This window comes from Aptenodytes patagonicus, chromosome 1 (assembly GCF_965638725.1).
Source record: "Aptenodytes patagonicus chromosome 1, bAptPat1.pri.cur, whole genome shotgun sequence".
NCBI lineage: Eukaryota > Metazoa > Chordata > Aves > Sphenisciformes > Spheniscidae > Aptenodytes > Aptenodytes patagonicus.
The window spans coordinates 221,190,169-221,214,371 of NC_134949.1; the positions used below are offsets into that span (position 1 = coordinate 221,190,169).

The window sequence follows — 24,203 nt, forward strand, 5'->3', positions numbered from 1 at the left end:
TGTGGATATGCCACCAGCTGCAAGCAAGCAAAAACCTGCTCTGCTTTGAGGGACAACAGCCAGTGAGCAGTGACAAGGAAAATGTTCCTTATTAAAAAACTGTCGGACCGTACTGGGGAATGAAGGAAACATGGATCTATGTGAGTCACTTCCCGAGGCATATAGGAGAGTTTCAAGGTTTCCTGAGGATGGCTACAATCGCCAAACTGAAATACTCCTATACTCCAGGATCCAACAGATAAACAGGTTAGGAAAGGCAGCTACAATGCGTGTTGACAGAAGGAGCTGTGGTTTAGCTGTCTGGCTTCAAAGCACACAAATCCTTGATGGAAAAAACTCAAGAACTCACAAGTGAGATCAGCAGGAGTTGCATCTAGCCCTATTTGTTTTATCACAGTGCCTAGAACTGCAACTTACTCTTCTAGGCAAAACCACTACAGAAAAATGTCTGAATAATAATTATAGGAGATATTTCTTAAGTACTTCAGTTTCTAGCTTTTTTTTTTAAACTTGGTTAGGTTACCAATTTATCCACAACTCTTGTAAATACTACCGTGATGCGTGCAGCAGCTTCAAAGTGTAAGTTATTTTCTCTCCCTGAATCTGACCTCCTGATTCTTCGCTATAAATCCCACACAGCTTGATAACACGTAGACTTCAGTCATATGCAAGTCCTAAAGAAAACGAAATTCTGAAACCATAACTGCATTATTCTTTGCAGGCTTAATACACACTTTGATTTTCTGCGAGCTCAAGATATCTTATTCAGTAAGACCTGACTTCTCTCCCAAATTGCTTGGCTACGCTGCAAGAATGAGTGAAGTACCTTAAAAGGCCTTTTCTAAATAATTCAGTCAGCAAAATGACAGTGTCCAACACTGAATAAAGGATAAGTAGAATAAGCTAATGTAGTATTTGTAATATATAACAGCAATACAGAACCTTGTATTGTCTTATGTATGTTTCAGATAGTAATATTACCACCTAATGCACTTGTGGACATGCCAATCAGCCAGTCACCTGAAACCGAGTCCTTGCTCTCAGGTACTGCTTAAAACTGTTGTCTGCTTTGAATGCTATTCTAGAAGCTATAGAACAAACAGGTCTGACAATAAAACAGGTCAGATTATCCTTTAATCAGCTCCTGCTTGCTTCTTCTGTTGCTGCTTCACATTCTTCTGATTCTATTGGTTCTCCTTGTAATTGGAAAAAATCCAAACAGATAGGTCAAACTGATTATTTCCACACTGATACATTTGTTTTGCTTCTGAAGTTTAGGTATAAATTGATAGCTGGCAAATATACCAGACACAGCTGGAATGGTCTCCAAACAATCCCAATAAACAGCTCAGGTAAAACAATATGAAAGAAGCTAAAGAGGACAAAAAGTTTTTAACCATATTTGTTTGAAACTGCTGTCCACTGGAATTATTTTACACATGCACTCAACAGGAAAGTTACTACATACTACTTTCTGTTCCCAAATCGCAAGGTTGTATATGGAGTTTCATGTTTTGACTAGTAAGACAATGCAATACAACTTTAGATTATCAAGATTTTCTGAGTTGTAATCCATTCTCAGACTCTTTGCTCATCCGCCTCATTCTAATTCTAGTCAGCGTGTTCAATCTCGTCTGAGTCTGAAAACTTGCCAGTGCTAGTGACAAAGGTAACTGAAAATTAATTGGGTTTGGGCAATTCATATCCTTGCATATTTAGATTTTAAAAGTCACTGTCTCTCCTGACAGCAACACCTCAACATTTCTAAAGCCCAATTTCATCCTCAAATACACAGCATCTGTTTGTGTCAATGGAATCACTCTGCACCTTCACCCTATCATTAGACATTAATGATTCAGGTGCATTTAAAAGAGGAATTTGAATTTTGCAAACTTCTACCTTTAAGTTATCCAACTAGAAGTATTTTACCTGAGAGAAAAATGACAAAGTTTTTTCAGTGGCATCTCTTACAGTTTGAAAAAGTAAACTCAAAACACGCAATTACAGAACCCATCCTCCAGGAGTTTTTAACCTCATTAGCTTTAACATTTTTGGAAGTACAAGACAAAAGGCAGCAACCCAAATATAATGCTTTTGTAAGAATTCATCCTTTTATTACACACCAAAGAGCTGCTGCATAAAATTTTTAACAGTAACCGATTTTAGTCCATTGCAGCTTGTAGCTGGTTTGATACTCTTCTCAAAGTCACCATATACACCAAATACAAACATCATCATGTCAGAAAATTACCTAACGGAGGGATGCCGTGCAGTGGTTAGAGCACAGGACTGGAAATAGTTCAGGTTCCATTCTTGGCTCTGCCACTGACTTGCCGTATGACTTCAGACAAGTCAGTTAATTGCTCAGACTTCCCCATCTGTAAAATGTGGAAAGCACTTCTTATCTACCTCACCTACGTGAAGTGAGGGTTCATGTCTGTAAAGCTGAAGAGATTTTTTTTTTTTGATGAAAGGTAACAAAAAAAATGGTGATCCCAGAATTGTAGCCTAAAATTTTAGTAGACAGTCCAAAATCTGCACAGTTAATTAAATCTTAGAAGTATTTAGATATAAGTCAATAGTAAGCAGATATATCAATGACTATTACTGAAGACTTTTACCAGGAGTAACACAACATTGAACACACAGACTTTCAGGCTCAATTTTCAGGTTAATAAAGAAATGCTAGATTGTGATGTGACCTTCGAGAGGAAGATAATTTCCCCTTTTATCTCTCACCCATGAAACAAATAGGACAAGCAGAAAGCAAACAAGCAGAAAGCAAACAAGATGAGCCAAAATGTTTTTCTCCATTTCTAAACTCTAAGCCTATTAAACACCGAAATTTGTATGCATAACTCTATAGGCTCCTCACTGCATCTTTCTCAAAAAATGCTCTGCTCAGCAAAACTAAAGGACAAGTAAACTACTTTTATTTATTTTTGAAGCTACCACATATATTAGTATTGCCTCCGTCACTCAAAATTGTGTGTTATTTCCCTACAAACAAATGTGAGAAGGTACACAATACACAAAGTACACAGCAAAAAGTAAATAGGAAAGTAGAATACATACACTGCTTATTGTGAAGATATATTAGATAACTGAGAAGATGTTTAGGAAAAGCTATAGCTCATAAAAAGAAATAGTGAAGTAAAATTTCAGAATGGGGTTATTCCGATACCTACAAAACTTTCTGAAGCAGCAACTCCCAATTTTTCACATCATAAAAGTATTTTTGCAAGCATCTGATTTATAAAAAAAACAAACCTGGAAATAGCCACATAATAAAACAGTGAACTCCTGAACTAAGTGTCATTTATGTAGAAAAGTAAAAAGAAACATCTTTATAAGAGATTTTTAATCCTCCACGAGTATAACCAACTGTGCAAGCAGGCAATGTTACCTACATCAGAAGTATTCTGGAACACTGCAAAGCAGCAAAGAGAAAAACGGCTTTGAGTAAACGCTCTAACACTCAAACTAATCTTGAAGTAACATTCATGACTTTCTAGAATGCTCTTGCTTGCCTCCTTGGTTTAAGGACTTGCCTGTATCAATAAGATACCCTAACATCTCATTCAGTCCATCCCAGCAACTGGGCAGAACGATAATTTGGGTGTTCTGAAGTAAATTTCAGAGGGAGGAGTTCCTTATAAATGTTGTCTCTTCACTTAAAGAGATCCAAGCACAGCTTTTTGCTAATTTGCCTTTGTAGTTAAATGAAATACAGCAGAAAATTTGTAAAGAGGTACCTTATTTTGTTTTCAATAATTCTGGCTTTTCTTGCCTTCTATGCATAGTTGCCACAACTGCCTCCTTTCAGGCCTCATCCAAGTTCTGCTCTATTATCACCCGCAAATTTGATTTAACATTAGATAAAATGTAAAATGTGTATTAAAAAATTCTGTATTCAACTTCCTGTGTATGCAACATGGGCTACCTGGCAGACATCTTCACAGAACTGACTTCTCACAGCTAAGTTTCTGTAGGTTTCTATGTGACTCTTGAAGACAGCAGTTATGAGGCTGACAGAGCTGGTCAACAATTAAAGTAACTTTGCTACCAAGAACTCATATCAAAATTCTTTGTAATCACCACATGCTGCTACATTATTTTAATCCATACCCAGATTTGACTTCTTCCGCTCCCTTCATCACTTGTAGCTTGTCTTTGCAAGATGTCTGTCTTTAAGGAAGAAACAGCCACAGACTAGGGGAAACATTTACAGGAACATGGCCATAGCAATTAGAACCTTAATCCGATCTGGAATTCTTACCTCCCCAGGTACTTCCTACTTGTGGAGCAGCAGACATAGGATGTACAGGATGTACAGACGGATGAAAAGTTGGCTGCAAATCAAGCAGATCATTTGGCAGCTTTGAAGTGCTACAAAGATAAATTAATACAACTGTTTGAACTACATCACGGTTTTCAATACAAGGCAAATGCTAGCGACTGTCAACACCAAGGAAAGCTTTGTTACAAATTGGTTGTTACAAAATGGATAGAACTAAGCCACAATCAGAAAGTCTGGGGAACTTCACATTAACACTCCGCTACAGAACTGAAAATGTAGCAAGCTAAGTTCTATGTTATGGCAAGTAACCGTTGTCAAAACTGTCTAAAGACAGAAAGACAACCAGTCTTCTCATCTTCCTCACAGTCCAACACCAGGGCTAGAGCATGTTATGTTCAGCAACCTTCAGCAATTTTTAAAATAACCTCATGAAAGCCCGACAGTATGACAAAAGCAGACTGACAGAATGAACTCTAATGGGCTGCACCACCAAAATGATGCATCTAAATTCCACAACTCATATCTTTCCACTGCTGAGAAACTGGCTTACATCTATGAGCTATTAAAGAACTTTGGGGAAAGCAAAATATAAGAAGCTTTGAAACACTTGATCACACGTAAGTCGTGTGAATGAAAACTCATGTAAATGCACATTTTAGACTATTCAAAACCAAATTGAGACCTAAGAACATCACATGGAAATGAAGAGTGAACTCAAATACCACTGCTGCAATAATTTCAAGAGTCAAACAGGAACAGTAAAATTCACCCTCTTGCAGAGAGTTCATTTCATACTTTAAGTTAGTCTTGAAAAAAAAAAAGAGTACCCGTGTTCACCCAGAACTTTTTAGCACATGAAATGAACAAAAATTTGCACATACAGCTGCTACTATGGACAGAAGCTAAGTCACTGTGGCATCCAAGCATTTTTCAAAATGAGACTGGCACAAGAGTTTAAAGGGTAGTAGCCACATCCTAGATCTCTGCATATTCTCCTGCCGACCCAATCACTTGTATCATTCAGTTTTTACTATTTCATTTCAACAGTGATTGAAATCACATTTTGCCACTACTACTCCTATTAAAAAGCAGCATGGTCTGGCACAGTCCTGTAGTGTGAGCAGCAGAACCAAGATAAATTTTCAAGGTAAAGCTTCTTGAAGTTAATGATAGGGATTAATCAGACACATTGCGTCTAATAGCAAGCAACTGAACTTATGACCCAACATACGCCCTTCATGGCAGCTCCTGCTGTAAAATCTGTTCTTTGCTCATAGCAGTCATAGTGCCAGCAACTGAATTTAAACATGAAGACAGACTAGCATTTGGGTTTTTAGAAGAAAATGCTCGTCTTCGCTATGTAGCATTTCTGGCTGTTTGAAAAAGCTTTATCAGATGTTTACGTTTCAGACATCTTAAGAAGCAAGATCAGATATTCAAGTTACTAGTTCAAAGCGTACACCCATTTCAAATATTTTGGCCTCAAGGAAGTTTTTCACTGACAGATTCTCTAGCTCCTTATATGCAATTCAGCTGTTTTCCACATATTTGGTGTCAAGTAATTTCCTACAATAGCTTTCTAATGGGGAAAGAAGGCTGTCAAAGTGCTGACTACTTTAAAACAACAGTAGATTCTTACGTGAGCTCCAACAGAACAACTAAGCAATCCTTTAGGTTTAGGATCACACTTAAAGCAAAAATGCCTTCAGAGAGCTATTTCCTTCTATACTGGTAAAAGCACTGTACCTTCTGCTACTGCTTGATTTGACAGGTATGTTACAGAATGAAGATCACACACTTACTCATACCAACAGTTCCTGCTAGTCAAAGATCAGGATTAGTGTGCAGTGAGTACTCTTGCACTATCTTTGCAAGTCCTTGCAGACAGAGATGTTCCAGATACAACTCAAGACTGCAAAACCTGCCTCTCTTCTTTCAAATCCTGTTTCAGGCTTTCCTTTTTCTGAAAATCTACCAAGAACATTTGTTACCACTCTACTTTTAAAGATCTAGAAATGCAACATTAAATTCAGTATTATCTTCATGACCTCCCAATCTGAACTTGTATTTGACTTTTCCCAAATTAACTTGTAAGGTTCTTTGGGGAGAAAGCATGTGTGTTTTACAGTTCCAACCGTCTGGTTCACTGACTAACAGCAGCTACAAGGGCTGTCAGCAGTTGGTTCATATCAGAAACTATTCTGCAAACGGACGATGAAAACATACTTTATGTTATTTATAGCAATAGGTTATTTTCCCCATCCACTTTACCCAAAACATCATTTCTTATCACGACTAACGTACTCTACACCCAACCAACCTTTTGCAATGTACACTCTGCAGCAGAAATTTAGAGGAAACCCTAGCTGCAGTGCATCTCACAGTGAAGCAACACCATTAAGCATACCTGTTCGAAGAGCTAGGGGTAGAAAAAATATCAATGGCTGGTGTTGTCATTATGCTTCCTCCTGCAGTCGACACAGGAGAAGCTGCAGTTGTTAAAGAGGTATGAGGTTTCTTTGCAAGTTCTTTTAGACGTTGCTCCTGTTGGGAAAGTGAGCTGGCATAAGAAATCCAGAAACAACATTTGTGTATATGACTTCAGAGATAAGTAAAGCAGAACTAAAGAATACTTTTTATTTATTCCACATGCTAGTGTCAGCTACTTGTAATTACAAGAGTCAGTGGTACCACAAGTCCTTCAGAAACTATTTTAACAAACCCTCCACAAGTTGTATGGTATATGTACATAAGATCCCACTTCCAGCGCTTTGCCAACAGTACATGTTCAGTATTAGTAATTCTGTTTTTCCCCTTTGCTCCTTTAAGAATCCTAATAAGCTATCAACAAGAACGTAGGAAAAGTGTTTTCAATTAAAAATTCTGTATGCCTACCTTTAAAGCTTTTAAGCGAGCCTGTTCTTCCTCTAACGCAGCTTGTTTTTCCCTTTCATCAACTTTTGTGAGGGACAGGCCAGTGCTTGCAAGGGAAGAGACTGCATTGGAAAGGGTGGTAGCCCTAAAGTAATTGGACAGGAGAAAAGCTGGCTGTTAACAGGTGACACGTGATAGGAATGTCTAAAGCGCACTTTGCTTGTATCCACCCAGTCTCCTTCTGAACTCTTTATAATATTGGTTATATCTTACACTGTACAAAGTGGTAAGTTTAAATAAGATACGCCATATGAATTGCAAAATGAAAACGCCTGGAAATCATGCTATCTACTCTTATACACTGGATTTTGGATTTTCCCCCTTAAATGTTTCCCCTCCAAACTGCATCCCAGAATTCCTGTTTGAAGCATTTGCTCTCTTCCTGTTTGCCTAAGGTGGCATTATTTGTAGATACATGGGAATCTCCAATAATCTGGGCTCCAATTCAAATTGTTAATTTAACACATTTAGTTAAGAAACTATCAATGCAACTAGTATATCCCAGAGGAATAGTCTGCAGTTTATCATGATGTTTAAGACTGTGCAAAAAGATTTAGAACAAATACTTAACTTCTAAAACAAACTAATCTTATAAAAGAAAGCAAATATTCTGAGAAGTAGCTAACAAAATGGTGCTAAGCCCTAATATTGTCACTACTGTAAAAGAAGAACATATAAAATATTACTGCCTTATTTTTTGAACACGCAATAAAGAAATGCTATTTAATTTTGCAAGTCTTCCCCCCAATATTAAGCTTTTTTAAATTTGAAGAACAACGATAATTGCCTAGAGGACTTCTCTAGATTGCACTTTGTGTTTTAGCAAGCACTCAAAATCAGTGAATGCCTTTTACCATAAACATTATGGAGTTTGTCTTGTCTGGAGAACAAGTCTGATGAGGAGCGGCTGAGGGAACTGGGGTTGTTTAGCCTGGAGAAAAGGAGGCTGAGGGGAGACCTCATCGCTCTCTACAACTCCCTGAAAGGAGGTTGTAGCGAGGTGGGTGTTGGTCTCTTCTCCCAAGTAACTAGTGACAGGACGAGAGGAAATGGCCTCAAGTTGCGCCAGGGGAGGTTTAGATTGGACGTGAGGAAAAATTTCTTTACTGAAAGAGTGGTGAAACATTGGAACAGGCTGCCCAGGGAAGTGGTGGAGTCCCCATCCCTGGAGGTATTTAAAAGACGTGTAGATGAGGCACTTAGGGACATGGTTTAGTGGACATGGTGGTGTTGGGTTGACGGTTGGACTCGATGATCTTAGAGGTCTTTTCCAACCTCAATGATTCTATGATTCTATGATTATGGCTTTAATCCCCAATTACTTTAAAAATCCATTCTTAGTGTAAGGACTTCTGGAAGCATTTCCTTGCTTTTGACAAAAAAAGGATTAAAGTTGAGATATAAGAGTCTAAGGACATTGATAAATAAATGTTGCATACCTTACAGAAGTCTAATTATTAACATCAAATGAACATTTGCATGCAGTAAATGAAAAAAAACCTTAGTTTCTCTTCATAAGTTCAAGATTAGGTGTTAAAAGTATAACTACTACACGAGGGATTCTACAGCAAGTGCTTGCAGCTCCTTAGATTCTAGTTCTGTTGACCTAGAAGAAGCTGCCTTAAGTACCCAGCAAAAAATATGATAACTTGCTATTCTATCATCGCTAATACAATGTCTTCAACATGGCCTACACAAACCTTAGTTTATAATGAAATAAAAAGATAATGGATTTAACATTCGATTCAACAATTGTTTAAAAGGACGAGGGCATAAGCACCTGCTTGCAGCTGTGGAATCTTTGATTTTCTTCCCTTCTAGAGAAGCTAAATGTTGTTCCAAAGCATCAAGAAGGCTACTCGGTGCCTGCAAAAAGAGACATTCGGGAACAGATTTGAAGAATCTAAGGCAAAGCAAATTAGTAGTTAAAAAACTTTCAGAGAATGCAACTGTAGGGCAACTGGTACAACAGCTCAGAATACTTAGACTGCATCTTGGCATCCTGTACGTATTTAATTACTTAAAGTATCAGGTGATGTACTCTCCTCACTACATTACTCTGTCATAATGACTCACCAGTAAATACTGAAATATGTCAAGAGATGTTAAAATTAACAGCTAGGAAACAGCAAGCAGACAATCGGAAGCAGTCAGTATTTCAAGAGACACTAAGAAGGAAATTGTACCTAAAGTAATTTCTATGTGCACACTCTGCAAGCCTTCACAATGATTTACATGGGCATATAGGCAAAAGCAAGCTTGCTAAAAACCACAGCTTCATCATATCATTATGTGAACTCACAGATATAAATTGCCTCTTCAAGCATGATAGAAATAAGGTTGTCTTAAAACTCAGAGTATGACAGAAATGATCTATAATATTTTACAATAGGATCACTGCATATAAAAGCCAGGCTCTGACAAGAGGTTGGATTTAATCACAAACTTGGAAATAACTTGGTGACAATGTACGCGAGAAAGCATAAGTGAATGCCATAATGCCAAGTTTTTCTGATTATGCAACCCCAAAACAGACATGCACTGGCAAACGCATAATAGGTTTATCTACCTGTGAGAGATCTGGTATGTCTCCTCTGTCAATTCCAACTTGCTGTAATAAAACAAATGAGCTTTAGAACCTGTTTGCTTTTGTTAAAGGCAAAGATGCTCAAAAAGCAAACAACATTAAGATGAAGTCATGTAAAAAGCACAAACCTGTCCATATACATTTTAAATCTCCACAATCTGAACTCTATAATGGTTGGTTATAATAAATTCTTCTGTTAAATGTATACACATTTGAAGTAGGTGTGTTAGAGATATTTTAACAGATACAACCTTAGAAAAAAAAACAGAGTAAGAATCAAGTGTTTCAGAACTTTAAGGCTAGAGCAGCTTGCCTATCCCACAATTTATGTGGTAAATTCTCAGCCCTACTGATATAGAGCATATATTTGCTAAAACAAAGCACCTTCAAAGTTTTGTGAAGAAGCTGTTTTGTAAAACGCAGATCAACTTATGATGTTCTGCAGCAGGATATATATTGTCACAGTAGAAAGATTAATACTCTCAACTTCAATTGTTATCAACTGAAGATAGCTGAAGGTAGTATCTCTGATAGAGATATTCTGTCAGGACAGACAGCGAGCCAAGCTTTACGGCTTATTTTTTTGTTAGGAGAAGAATTCCATAATACTAGGGCATCAATACAATTAAAAAAGCCACAAACAAAACATTTTGCAAGATAACAGCTTTTTCCTCTATAAACACACCAATAGCCAAGACATCTTTAAAAAAAGAAAATCACACGTTCATCTACTTGTCTTAATTTCTTATTTGTGAAGCTGTTGTTTCATCTAAAACTTATGGCAGAATTGTGGGTTTCAAACTAGAATACAGCTAGAATCATAGAAAGCAGCAGATCACCATGAAGTTACTTTATTTGTTTAAAGCAAGGCTCTTCAAAGAAAGCTCACAATTACTATGCAACCAAGGAAATTAAAAAATGTGTATTTATACACCCTCCTTAAGTAGAAGATAAACCAGTAAGTATTTTGTAGTCAGGTTTTTCAATACAGTTCTCAAATGAACAAATCACCAGGGTAGAGACTGACAAGATGACCCTTGATGGAACTGCAGTTAGCCTGGAAAGAAGTAGTATCTTCTTTATGATAAAATAAGCATTTTATAAGCTGTTTCAAGTAAAGGGCAAAGTTTGGCTGACTAAAGTTTACCTCTGCAACTTTAAGGAACTCTGAGATCCGTGTCATTCTAGTGAGGAACTTCTTATATATATCAAGGCCTTCTTTGCACTGGTTCTTTTTCATATCAAAGTATTTTTCTATAAACAGTAAGAATACTCACATTAAATAAGAAATCAAGCATTCTGCAAAGGATATGCAAAGTAAAAGCATATAAAACAAGACAAACAGAAAATGCCTGCAGATCTGTTTTATTACGTTAACTGCAGAAGTCACTATGCCTAACTTGCACCAAATGACAAAAGCTCCATTGAACATGAGCTAATGACCACACGCACGCAATTACACCTTACCTTGCAGGTACTAGGTCTCACAAAAGCAAAACCACCCTGAAGAGGACAATCAAGTTTAAGAACAGGTCACCCAAAGAAATCTAAATTCATCCGGGGGGGGGAAGGAGGAGGGGGGAAGGCAATTTTACAACGTGACAGTCAAACATCTACTCTAATCCAGTGGCCGCATATCAGGCAAGATTTTGGTATTCTCTACCAGACTGATGCTTCTTGTTATGGTGTGGTCTACAACGAGATGCAATTGATTACAAAACCAAAAGCGAGAGGGTCCCACTCTCCTTGAAACAGCACTTTCAAGGCCTGTTTCTATATTAAGCTTCACTCAAAACATGAGTGAAGGCAACTGCATGCTAGTTCTTCTTACTGAGGGAAAAGAAGTAGACAGGAGCTTCAGACTGGAAACATGACTGTCCTTTACTGACTAATTCTGGATTTTGCTTTCCATTTTGCAAGCATTGGGTAATAACGGCAATCAGATAGCTTGATCCAATCACAGAATACAACCAAACCAAGGCAAATCAACAGATTACTTTCAACTTAATTATTTTCCAAATTTAGGCTCCCCTGTATCTCCAGCGTGTGCAAGTGAAAGGGCCTGAAGCCTGAATTTGTAGTTCCCCTTAAAATGTAAGATATACTCTAAAAACACAAACCAACCAGTCATTAAAACTAACCAATGTTCAAGTTTTGATAGCCAAGCAATCACAGATGCTGTGACTGCAAATTTGTAGCTGACCATAACTTATTCCACTTAAAAAGAAACAAAACCTGATCCTGTTTCATAAAGAAAAACTCATCAATACCATGATTCTGGTTTGCCACGCAGTTCAATGAGACAAAAAAAAACCCCACCACCAAACCACAAAACAAAGCAGTGCAAGAAAGAAATTAAGTGAAGAAAAACGTGAATTGGCTTTGTTTTCAGAAATTTACCCATCCCTGTATACAAGGCAATGGAAAATGCAATTGGACAGAAAAACCTTGGAAATAAATCTGACTTGGAAATAACAGTAGTATTTTGGTGTTTACAGTAAGACTATTTCAACTTCTCAAAAAAGAGCAGCTCTTTGTGATTGTTTACTGAGCTCCCTCCCCAAAGTTTAACATTGCAGAAAGCAGTTATATTTACCCAAGAGGTTAATAATCCCTTCGTTATACGCCGCGAACAGTCTAATGGCATCTTTGAAGAGGAGCATGAAGGCAGCATTAATTACACCATTTGTAAGTTCATTGCTATTGACCTAAGAAGATCAGAAAATAGTTAATTTAATTGAATTGATCCCTTATCAGAAAACTTCTAGTTGAACTCCAGTACTCTATCCCAAGGCATGCTTTCCAGTCATCTCACTGTCTATTAATGGAAAGTAGCAGCATAGCAAATCAACACAGGATCACTCAGCACAGAATTAAATCAAATCATTTTGGCAGACATTTCTGTTAACTAATGTTAGTGTTAACTAACATAACTAAAAGACAGAGGGCAGAAATAATCAACTTTCAAACAAACAAACAATTCTTACACAATGTACACAATAAGCAACACTAATTTAGTACAAAGCAATCTCTCCAGTGAGCATCATATTTCTTTTTTCTGGTTTCTTGGGAGTATATCAATGAACAAAATGATTTGTGCTCTTTAAACTGTGCAGATAACATGGAACCAAGTTCAAGACCTTTAATCTTGACCTATTTTACAAGCTTGTGCAGGTTTGTACAATAAAGTCAGTAGTATGTTAGACACGTACACGCTGCTAAACTTACATTGAAGTCAAGAAGTGCATCCATTTGGTTTTGTATAATTGGTACAGTTTTTAAGAGTTTTTCTGTGCTCATTGTTCTCATCACTCCGTCAGCCCTGTTGTGCAAAACAAAAGAAAGTTCTTCACCTGAATTTTGAAGGCAATTGTTAGTGAGAAACATAACGTAGACAATAAAATAGGTCATCAGAGAAAACATTGAAATCATTGCCATTCAAAGCAGGCATTCTGTTGTTTAGGAACTCTGTCTAGCCAATACAGCTGTAATAACTGCAGTGTACAAAAGCAACAACTTTTATTTGGCCAAAATATAAATCCAAGATGAATTTTTATTCAGAGGAAATGAAACTGATAGTGCTCAGAAATATAGCAGAGGTATGATGCATCAGGTAACCAAAAAAATGCTCTGAAGGTTATTTCTGAAGCAAATTTTTACCTATGCTTTTTCTAGTCACTGATTATTATTCTGTGTCGGTTTGGACGATTTTCTTTTCAACTAAAAGCAGTAAGAAAGAATAAACAAATGTGACAATATCTTTTTCAAGCTTTTTCAGAAAGATTATAGAGACTACATGAAACTTCCTTTTAATGGCTGACTACCAATATTTGGTTGTTTATTAGTTGTCCAGATTAAATAGACTACGACTAAAAATATCCAAGAAAAGCAACAACTGAGGAAGAGATTAAATCACCTCAGTGGCAAGAAACAACTGCTTTCTGTAAGACCACTCAGACAGCCTTGCAAGTTGCATCAGCATGCACACAGCAAACCAAATGTCTCCTGCAAGTGTAAATCCCACAGTGCATCTGCACAGAAAAGGCTGTGGCTGTTCTCCAGGCTGGAAAGCAATGGGGAGCCCACCGCTTCCAGCTTTCTACTTGTGCCATATACTCCCTCCTAACCACAAACAGCAACTGCAATAAACCTAACGTGGCAGGGCATGGGAGCAGAGCCCCTGAGAAAAAAAATGAGGTGTAGAAAAGGTAGATTGCTGCCACTAGAACAGTTATTCCTGCTGGCTCACAGAAGGACCTCCAGACACATGCTGTGGGCTAAATAATTCACCTCATTGGGCCTAAAACACCTGATTATAAAGGAATTGTGTAAGTCTCTAGTGTATCTGCAGCCATCTGACCACATACATATCCTATATGCAGAAAAGGCTAAGTGTTTTACGTTGTTGGGACTCCAACCATATCTAAAGGCAGAAACAGTGAAAGGAGCCCAAGCATTCCCCTTTTACTTTACCGTCACATTTCAAAACAAAATGGACTGTACAGTATTAGCAAGGAGGTGTAAGGGATTTGGACAGTCTTCTCGGGCCAATTTTAAATGGCTTTGTAACACTAATGCAAGATTTCATTAGGCAGCCCACTATTGCAACAGTTTTAGGTTGAGATTTTTGTGGGTTAGTTAAGAATTAACTTTTAAGCATCAAGATAAATTTTCCTGTGTATGGATGATAAAGGATGCCTGAATGTAAAACTAAAATTATGTTTTTAAACTTTAAAAAGCACTGCATACAGAGATAATGGACAAAGATGGAAAGACTTTCAACTGTGACCAGTACATCCTCTCCAGCCTTCCCAATGAAGGAGATCTCCAGATGAATTCCATCGTTCACTATAACATGCAATTTACCCAACTACTGGTGCTCTGCACTGCGTTATTTTACATGTAAACCGGTACCTAGTCTCAAACAACTGATTTCTCTTAAAGGAGCTCACTTTCCAGGGAAAATTTTAATTCATGTAGACAAACTCTTCTGAGTAGCATCTACTACAATGTTCTGTTAAAAGTATGAATTGCACTACCTTTACAAAGGTAGTAAACGTCATACATTTTGGGACAAGAACAGAGAAATACCAGAAAGGACTGCAAGGTGTTTCATGAAACACCTGTCATTTAAACATTCCAGAGCTAGAAACACAAGTAAATTGCATAGTCCCCTATACTACATGCAAGACAAAGTAACTCTGATCTATCGTGGAAGATTTGTCCAAACTTCTACTTTTTTGATATATACTTTGATGCATACCATTTTTCACTTCTTTATATTAAACTGTTAATGTTTAAAGAAGTAAAGTTACAATAACTGAAGTAAAATATTTTTGCAATATACATAACTGGGCAGTCGAGCCTTTGTGTGTCATGGGAGTTATCCAACTGACAAAAGCAAACATTACTGTCTGTACTAAGTTGGAGCCAACATTGGTATTTTCCACTTGAATTACAGGACATAAGACAAAACCTCAAGATAAGCAAAACAAAATACAGTCCTTACCCTCTTTTTACTTTTGTGAAGTCAAAAGCCACTTGTCTATAGGAAACTGCCTTTTCATTCAGATACCTACTATATCGTCTGATAAACGTTGACATGTCATAACCTAAAAAACAAGTTTCAGAAGCTTATTACTTACCTAGTCAATTAAAGATCAAGAACCTTGCTCTAAATAACGTGCAAGATATTAACGCAAGACAGCTTCATTATATTTTTGCCTGATTTTGTATAGTTCATCTGTTACAAAGAGCTGTGTACATCATTGTAGTCACCATGTAAATTAAACAGACAATACTCCAAATATCTAGAAGACCTGAACTATGTAGAAGTTTACACTTCACTTCCTAATGAAATAACTTCCAAAGGCAAAACAAAGTATCTTCATGCAAGTTCTCTCATACTATGATAGAAATTACTACCAGAGAAATTACACGATGCATTCACGAAGATGTTTGCATCAACTCCACAACACATTCTCTCATTTACAACTGAGCAGAAAGAGGCATTGAAGGAAACGTTAAGACATGATAGAAATTTTTCTATGTTAAGACAGTGGCAATAGGAAACATTTTGATAACTGTCAGTCCAAGGATACGGACCAAGATTTGTTCATAGTCTATACTGAGACCATGGAAGTTAAGACAATAAAATGAGGCAATTTGGTAGACCCTCGGTTATCACTGAGCAGGTTTCTGTCCCCGGGCAACCATTCTGTGTGCCTTTTTTAGTACACCTGTGGCAAAGATTAGAACCAGCTATATAAAAAGCAATGCAGAAAGTAAGAAATGACCTCAGGAGAAAAAAAGATGACAGCTACATGTACGATCAGAACTGCACTGAACTGCAGCATAACAATTTGGAAGGGTATTTCAGCTGAAAAATCTGAACCAGAGAGAAACTTATTTGCCCACAGAATTAGTCTCAAAGATGGATGGAATGGTCTTCAAACAGTCTCCCAAGAAGTTAATTTATTTATTTATTTTTTTTTTAGACACTTGTCTCACTGACTCTCACTTTGCTCTCTACAACTCCCTGAAAGGAGGTTGTAGCGAGGTGGGTGTTGGTCTCTTCTCCCAAGTAACTAGTGACAGGACGAGAGGAAATGGCCTCAAGTTGCGCCAGGGGAGGTTTAGATTGGACATGAGGAAACATTTCTTTACTGAAAGAGTGGTGAAACATTGGACCAGGCTGCCCAGGGAAGTGGTGGAGTCCCCATCCCTGGAGGTATTTAAAAGACGTGTAGATGAGGCGCTTAGGGGCATGGTTTAGGGGGCATGGTGGTGTTGGGTTGACGGTTGGACTCGATGATCTTAGAGGTCTTTTCCAACCTCAATGATTCTATGATTCTATGACATGCTACATCTGATGTACATATGATGCATTTTTTAAAATTTAACTTACTAATCAAAATATACCTCTCCAAATGGAGAAATCTCTTCAGAAATAGGAGGAATACTAAGTCAGATCTGTTTAGCTAAGAAAGTTAGAAGCATTTATAAGTAAGCCTTTCCTAAAAGACACAACAAATTCCTCCAGCAGACAGCTTCTGCCATGCCACAATAGCACTGTAAATGAAGAAATGCAGTCTGGGGTAAAACAGACAGAAATTACTTCTTAAATGACACAGTCCATTAGAGTTACCAAGTTGTATTTACTGTCCCCCAGCACACTACTAACTTTTAATGAAAAAGACACCTTACCTTGCAATCCACTTTTGTCTAGGAAATTGCTCAAATTAAACAATGTGTTTCTGGACGCCAGATACTGGATAAAACGCTAGATGAAAGGAAAAATTTGAATGCTTTTACTATATTACCAATGAGCTGGAACTGAGGTAACAGTACTAGAAACTCTTTTTATCCAGCTTATGAAATTCAGCTTTTATGCTTTAAGACTGATTTCAAATCTGGAAACTATTACAAAAACTCAGCTAAGTTTTCAAATGAAGCTAGTTATTATTTTTTATGTAAAAATCTGTGAACAAAGCAAAATCATGTAGATATTGCATGAAGGCCTCTGACTGAAAGACTGTTTATTTTAAGCCAGAATATGGAATTGGAAACTTCTGAAAAAATCCCCCCAAATACGTTCTCATTTTACATGCTCACAATTGTTTCACTAACTTCAATTTTATAACAGTTGATTTCATTTTACCAATTAGCCAAGGCATCTTTGCTCAGCATACAATTTTAATAGTACTTAGCTCAAATATGAAAATAAGGTGATACAAAGATTAGTTGGCTTATAAATCAAACGTTAAACAAACATAAGAATCCATATAAAACATTAACACAGTATCACACTTAGTACATCTCATTAGTTACATATAATTCTGAATTACGTTTCACAAAAATGAACGATGCTATTTTCATCTTGTAAAGACACATTTCAGGTCATTCAGTAGGAAAAATAATTTTGTCTTGTGAACCACTGTATAGAGAGCTGCCACAAAAATAAACCAATCATTCACTTGTAATAACATTTGGACAGAGGAAAAATAGTTGTGATTAGTGTAACATGTACTACTGAATTATTTTCATTAGCATAAATACACAGGTTACATAGAAAAAAAGACTGGAGAAGGGTAAAAGCACTCAGTACTTAGCTATAAATGAATTAAGCAAAAGCTGGAGGACCAAACACTTCTCAGTTTTTTTACAAAGGGATTTACAGATTCTCTATAAACTTCTAGACATTTTCACAAGCACTCAATTTTCACGTTCATTGTTCAAGTACTACTTCTAGCTGTGAAAAGTTTCATCTTGAGCAGCAATCTTGCCCTCATTACTTCTGTAACACATCTGGCAAGCAAAATTTGTTTGGCAGTTTTATTCTTAAAATGGAAAATATTTCAGACAGTAGTCCCATGAAATACCTTTAATTACTATGAAGTGTATTGGTATCAGTTTAAAAATTATGACTCAAAGTGCAAGCACAGCAGAAGTGTAGAGTCTATTTTGGAAAGTGTCAGTTATCCCAGTGATAATGCTTAAAGTCAACACGAGAAGTTTGCCCTCTTGTGGCTTACTTAGCTTCAAAGTATAGATTTTTCACCAAGACCAGAAATACACTGCAGCTGACCTGCGAGAGAAACCATTATATGTTTTTTTTTTTTTTTTAAAACTTAAAACCCTTCACAACACAGCCAGTCAGCCAGAGGAAGCAGTTACACGACCTATAAGAACTCTGAATGCAACGTGAAATGAGAAGCTTTGGTCCTCTCCACAAAATTCTACTTGTAATTTTCTGAAGGTATCCCTCTTAATTCCAAAATTCACATAGCTTACATTATACTGACTGTTTGCAGTAAAAAGGAATGTTAAAAAAGCCTTCGAAGTATAGTTTGGGTTTTTTTTTTTAAATGCAGAAAATTCAAGATGCTGCTATGCTTGGCTTGGCATCTCAAAAAATAAGGCCCCATAGGAATTCAAGCTGTGGAACAAAACAAGCTTATTCCTTTTTGTTTAAATTGGGGTTTTGTTTAATTGTTCTACAGTATTTGGTGTTATTTAGATGCTCAAAGCCAGCTCACAGGCACACATTTGCCTTCACTGCAAAAGGTTACAGGGTGATGGTACAAATCCGTTCAGAATCGAATTACCTGGCAGAAAAGACCATCTGGATTAGCTACAGCATGAACCTAAAAATGCTTTCATTTTCAGCTTTCAGAACTCCATTCAAGATAATTTCTGTTGGTTTCGTCTGTTTGGTTTTTTATTATTAGAATAACACCACAGAAAAAGGTACCTCCAGCATTGAGGACACTTACTTTTCATTCTAGAATTACAAACTTTAAAGTACAAACAAAGTAGACAAACACATAATGAGACCTGTGTTCATGCAGAGTTAAGACACAAAAAGGTAAAAATAAAGATTTTCTTACAAAGATAATTAGTGGAAGCATTTAGCTGACATTTATAGAAATGAAGTGCTGTAACTGTTCTCAGACATACTATTTTTTGTATTACCTCATTTCCATACACCATTAGGTGATGGGTTGTGATGAGAGATTTGAAGACCACTACCCAGCTACTGTTGGTAGTTCTTTCAAACAAACTGTCTGCCAGCTGTGGGATGTTCACATTCATCTCATTTGTGCACTGGATTAAATCTGCAATACAGAAATTTTTATTATTATGAGTTCTGTGAAGGAAGATCAATAACATACAAAAAAATCAGTACACTCTTTTTATATAGTAATATTTTCTATGAAAACTGAGGGGCTTTCCAGTAAAATAAATAATTTCTTAAAAAGCACCATGGCACTGCTCTACCAGAACCTCGTAATACAAACTCCACTCTGCTCACTGCCAAGATTCCTGGTCTTCAGTTGGTTTTGCAGTTGCCTTAGAAGGTCCTGGAACAGAAGTACCCTAATGACTTACACTATCTGACTAACAACTCCCAGCTTTCAAACATCTAAAGCATTAATAGCAAAATAATTCTTACATGTTACCATTTAATCAAGTTTTACTGGAAGATTATGACTAGAATTAATTGTAAACCTCAGATTTCTGGTCTCTTAATAGACCAGTAAACCCTCCTAGACATTGGTTCAATGTGAGTAATAAAACATTAAAATACTGCTTAGTTTTGATACAACGCAATCAACATCTTCAAAAGGGCACAGGAAATGTTAAGTGAAAAAAATAAGCCTCTAGCTACAATGCCAGAAGCTGACAGATGAATTTAGTTACAACAAAGTGGGTTATTAACTGAAAAGATGGTTAGGAGCACAGCAAAACCTGGGGTTGGCTAGCTAAAACAAAGCTACCCAATTTTTGTTCAACCTGGACTTCTAGTAGACAAGATCTAGTGACTCTTCAAACAGTTGTTAAAAAAAGTTACCCTATCTTTCTTCTAGATTTGCTACTGTCACAACTGTATAACCACGAGGAACCATACTCATAATATAACTGATATAATAATACGTAATAATCCAGTAACTTATTTCCAAATGCCGATGAAGGAAGCGATGACTTAAGATCATGATGCTACAGTGACAAATACAACAGAAGCAACCATATTAACATCCAAATGTGGTATAACACAGCATTTAATATGAAGCTTAAACTTAATGCAACATAGTACTGATGACATTTTACTACTATTACCACCCCAAAACCAAAACAGTAATTTTCACTCAAACTGCCAGCCTGCCAAAGGCCATAGCTCAAAAAGGATCAAGCCTTGAGTAAGCCCTACGCCTGCCTGTCTATGGGCTACTAAGACTAACTGGAACATCTGTTTAATCTGAAGGGAAACGTTAAACCTTTGAAGACAGTTTTATATCCTGCTATGAACATTCTATGTTCATAGCTGTGAACTAGGAATCATTCATCAAGAAGGACTCCTGAAAGACAGGACCCTCCTTCAGCCGCAGAAGCGGGTAAGCATGGCTACCGCAAACTCAGAATTAGTACGGTCAGAACTGAAAAAGCTGCTATTTACAAGTTTAAGTATTAAAGGAAGCAAGCAGGAAATTATTTCCACATTCAAAATGTAATGAGATGGAGAGATTAGCCATCCTTTATCTACAAGTAAAACTGTGATGACTACAGGCATTCATGACCTCATTTTTAAGTCACAGTTATCTATTATTGGATGATGATTTGGGGCTGTTAAGACAATGCTAGGATATTACTCAGCAAGAGAGATGCTCTGAACTGGATCATTAAAACCAAGCCCTGCAGCTTCTTGATCTTCAGGTCTTCCCACCTAAGTAATAACACAAGCAGTTTTGTGCAAGGCTATCTGGCAGGAATGCACATTAAATGCAAAGGTATATGCATCACAGGATGCCAAGTCATACATTTTGGCATAAGAGGTGCAAATGCATATTAGAAAGTGAGAACTTCTATTCTTAAATGCAACATTTGCCAACTAGTCAACAGTAACAAAGAAAAAGGTGCCACTTGAAAATCCACTATCTAAAATTACTAAAAAGTTATATCCATTCTAGGTAATGTTTTGTGCCAGAAGAAATGTTTTCTAAAACATCACTGGACTTTCAAATAATGTTTTGGTATCTGTTGCGGTGTGTAAAAGAAAACAGGCTCTGTAACCCAGCAGAAAATCATTCCTCACAGAACTGATGAGTGTTTATGTGAAAAGCATATGAATGAACTTGGGGGGCGGGGGGAGAGAGAGCAGGCATATTAGGAAGGAGAACTAGTAGCTAACTGGGAGAGAACATAGGCAAGAACAGAAGTACACAGGCAAGTCTAGCCTTGAATGGAAGGAAGTAAATTTGCAAATGCAAACAAGGGAAAGAGTCACTGCGATACCAGTTACTACAAACTAAGTTTAGCAAAACATGAAGTTTCTTTCTCTACAAAATGCAGGTTGAACAACACAGATGCTTAATAATCTGATGTATGTCCTGATACCCCAAAGTGCCTACACCATATACGTTTCAAAAAAGTTACATCTATCTAAAAGCTTCTTTGAAAAGTATTTGCATGAGCAATGCTAATTTGATAAAGAAATATTTGTACATTTAAATCCAGATTAGATCAGCGGTTTTTGTGCTAACCATAGCATAAGAAGCATAATACAGACACAGCAGAAGAGAAGACAGTACCCTGCATCCCACACTGCTGCACTGCCTGTTCAGGAAGACTGTCGCATACAGTGTTCTTGCTTATTTACCCTATTCTCACAGACACCCTTCATTAAGGGAGAGGAACAAATATATAATTATTTCCACATCCTACACTTTACACAACCCGTCTCACACCCACCTATGAAAATATTAGCTACATATTTTGAAACCTAAGTGCCCAAAGCAACATATCGCACAACTGCTAGTTACTGGGTTTGGTATGAGCAATACGACAGGCAGGTATATAACCAAAGGGCAAGGCACTAAGGGGAATAGCTTTAACCTTAGAAAAGAACAAAAATCAAACAAAATATCAAGCAAACAAAAAGGGATAAGCCTTGGTGAAACCGTGATGACTTTTCATCTTTGAACTTCTTGTCATAGGAGAGAAGGAGAAGGATTGAATACTTACCCCCACCAATACTATAGAAAGGAAAGTCACTGACTCTGTTGTCTTTCTGCATTAATGCCCACAACACCTCACAGCTGAAAAAGACACTCTCCTGGGAAGTACAAACCACCTTCCCAACTCTAAAAGCTGCTACAACTTCCATAGCATAAGACACAGAGCACAGAGATACTAAACAATAAACATTGATCATTGTTTCAAAGAAGGCAGCAGTTAGCAACAAGAATTTTAAGTTAAGCTTGCAGCTGGCTGGGAGAGTTGTATGAGGGAAGCTTAGACAGCAATGAATGCACAGTCACATCCACGGATGTAGCTGGAGACAGCCCGGAGAAAGGCCATCAGGATGGCCAGGGCTTAGAGCACACAATGCACAAGAAGCGGTTGAAGCAGGTGGGTTTATTCCATCTGCGGAACAGAAGGCTAAAGGCAGGGAGGCGGAATATAAACGTTATCTTCAGTCAGATGTTTCTTACAGTTCACAGGTCTAGAGCCTGTAAGCAACCAGATCTTTTAAAGTTTGACATGGTTTAAGCAGGGGGTTGATTAAAGGACCTTCTGAGGTCCCTTCCAACCTAAAGTAATCTATAATTTTATGTACTGTCTATGGAAAGAGAATGAGAAAATGGAGACAAGCAAAAACAGAGAAGTGACTTACAAAGTTAAAGTCCAGAAGAGTAGTGTACTCCAACAGGAGTATATTCCTAAAGATTTCAAAACCTTAGACCTATTTAAGTGATTGTTAAGGCTTATGTTTAGACCTATTTAAGTGATTGTTAAGGCTTATGTTTTGAAGAACTCCATTTACCTACCTACACTAAATCATACACCAAATTTCAGCAGAGATGTCAAAACTAGATTTTCCTAGGAAACAGTTCTAGTTTGTTTTTAACTAAAAGAAACTAAACCATATTTTTGTTATAACAGTTAAAATTTTCACCACTAAATGACTTTCACATAATTCAGTTCTGTTTTTTTCCAACAAAGAGATTTTGCAAGGAATCATAACAAAGGTCTGGTCTACAGACATTTCAGTAACACTGAAGACTGGCAACTGCTCCTATACCAAAGGCATTGTATTGCCTAATCCTGCTGAAGTTAACTAGTACAAAACGTGCAGTAAAATACTGTATAATGCTCTGGGTAAGAAGAATACATACGCACTCCCAATCAAGGTATCTACAGTCTTCACAACTGTTCAGCCTTCGTTACAGGAAAGAACCAAATGTTTCATTGCTTTACACAATTGATATTTATTAGGTGAGAGAAGTATAAGGTGAAAAGTACAGTAAAAGTACAGCAAGACTGAAGATTCATACCCAAGAAACAAGAAGCGATCCTCTACGCAAAGCAGCTACTACAAGGCTAAGATGTTGAAGTACAGCATCTACTCCACACTAGGCATATAGATGTGGATTAGCCAACCCATGCTAAGTGTTCATATGATTCTTGACCCACGGCAAACATGGGGCAGTCAGCCTAGATAGTAACAAAGGCATCTGCCACAAATTATCCTAGAGAATGTGTGCGCTTTCAACACGTGCCTGTGACCTAACTCCTTGTGCAGAACCTCATTCTGCACTAGCAGCCTCCTAAGACAAAGTTATGAAAAACCAGTCTACTTCCCCACAAAAAGAACCATCAAGTAAGCTGAACATGTTCTTATGAATTTCCTTCCAGAATCTTACCCATATTCATTTGCAGTAAGATTATAAAAATTTGGCTTGAAAATAGGCTTCGCTAACTCAGACTGTATCATTTGCAGTAACTTGAATAGCAAACTGAACATAAGCCAGAATTACGTACTTCATGTACTGATTATTTCCAATGGTTTAGCTATACCTCCCATTTTGAACAACGTTTCTA

At 37.2% G+C, this 24,203-nt stretch overlaps 1 protein-coding gene across 10 annotated transcripts in view; it reads right to left on the reverse strand.

The window, feature by feature from the left end:
- The window catches only part of PICALM (phosphatidylinositol binding clathrin assembly protein), a 68,294-nt gene that overhangs the window by 21,945 nt on the left and 22,146 nt on the right, over window positions 1-24,203 (reverse strand). For all 10 annotated transcript variants that reach the window (XM_076328413.1, XM_076328412.1, XM_076328410.1 and 7 more), the window contains exons 2-12: window positions 19,296-19,438; window positions 17,028-17,103; window positions 15,331-15,433; window positions 13,050-13,143; window positions 12,418-12,529; window positions 10,969-11,075; window positions 9,804-9,845; window positions 9,015-9,100; window positions 7,196-7,319; window positions 6,708-6,844; window positions 4,280-4,389 (exon numbers count right to left, since the gene is read on the reverse strand). In XM_076328413.1, coding sequence (XP_076184528.1) covers window positions 4,280-4,389; window positions 6,708-6,844; window positions 7,196-7,319; window positions 9,015-9,100; window positions 9,804-9,845; window positions 10,969-11,075; window positions 12,418-12,529; window positions 13,050-13,143; window positions 15,331-15,433; window positions 17,028-17,103; window positions 19,296-19,438 — 1,134 coding nt within the window. The remainder of the gene's footprint in view (window positions 1-4,279; window positions 4,390-6,707; window positions 6,845-7,195; window positions 7,320-9,014; window positions 9,101-9,803; window positions 9,846-10,968; window positions 11,076-12,417; window positions 12,530-13,049; window positions 13,144-15,330; window positions 15,434-17,027; window positions 17,104-19,295; window positions 19,439-24,203) is intronic.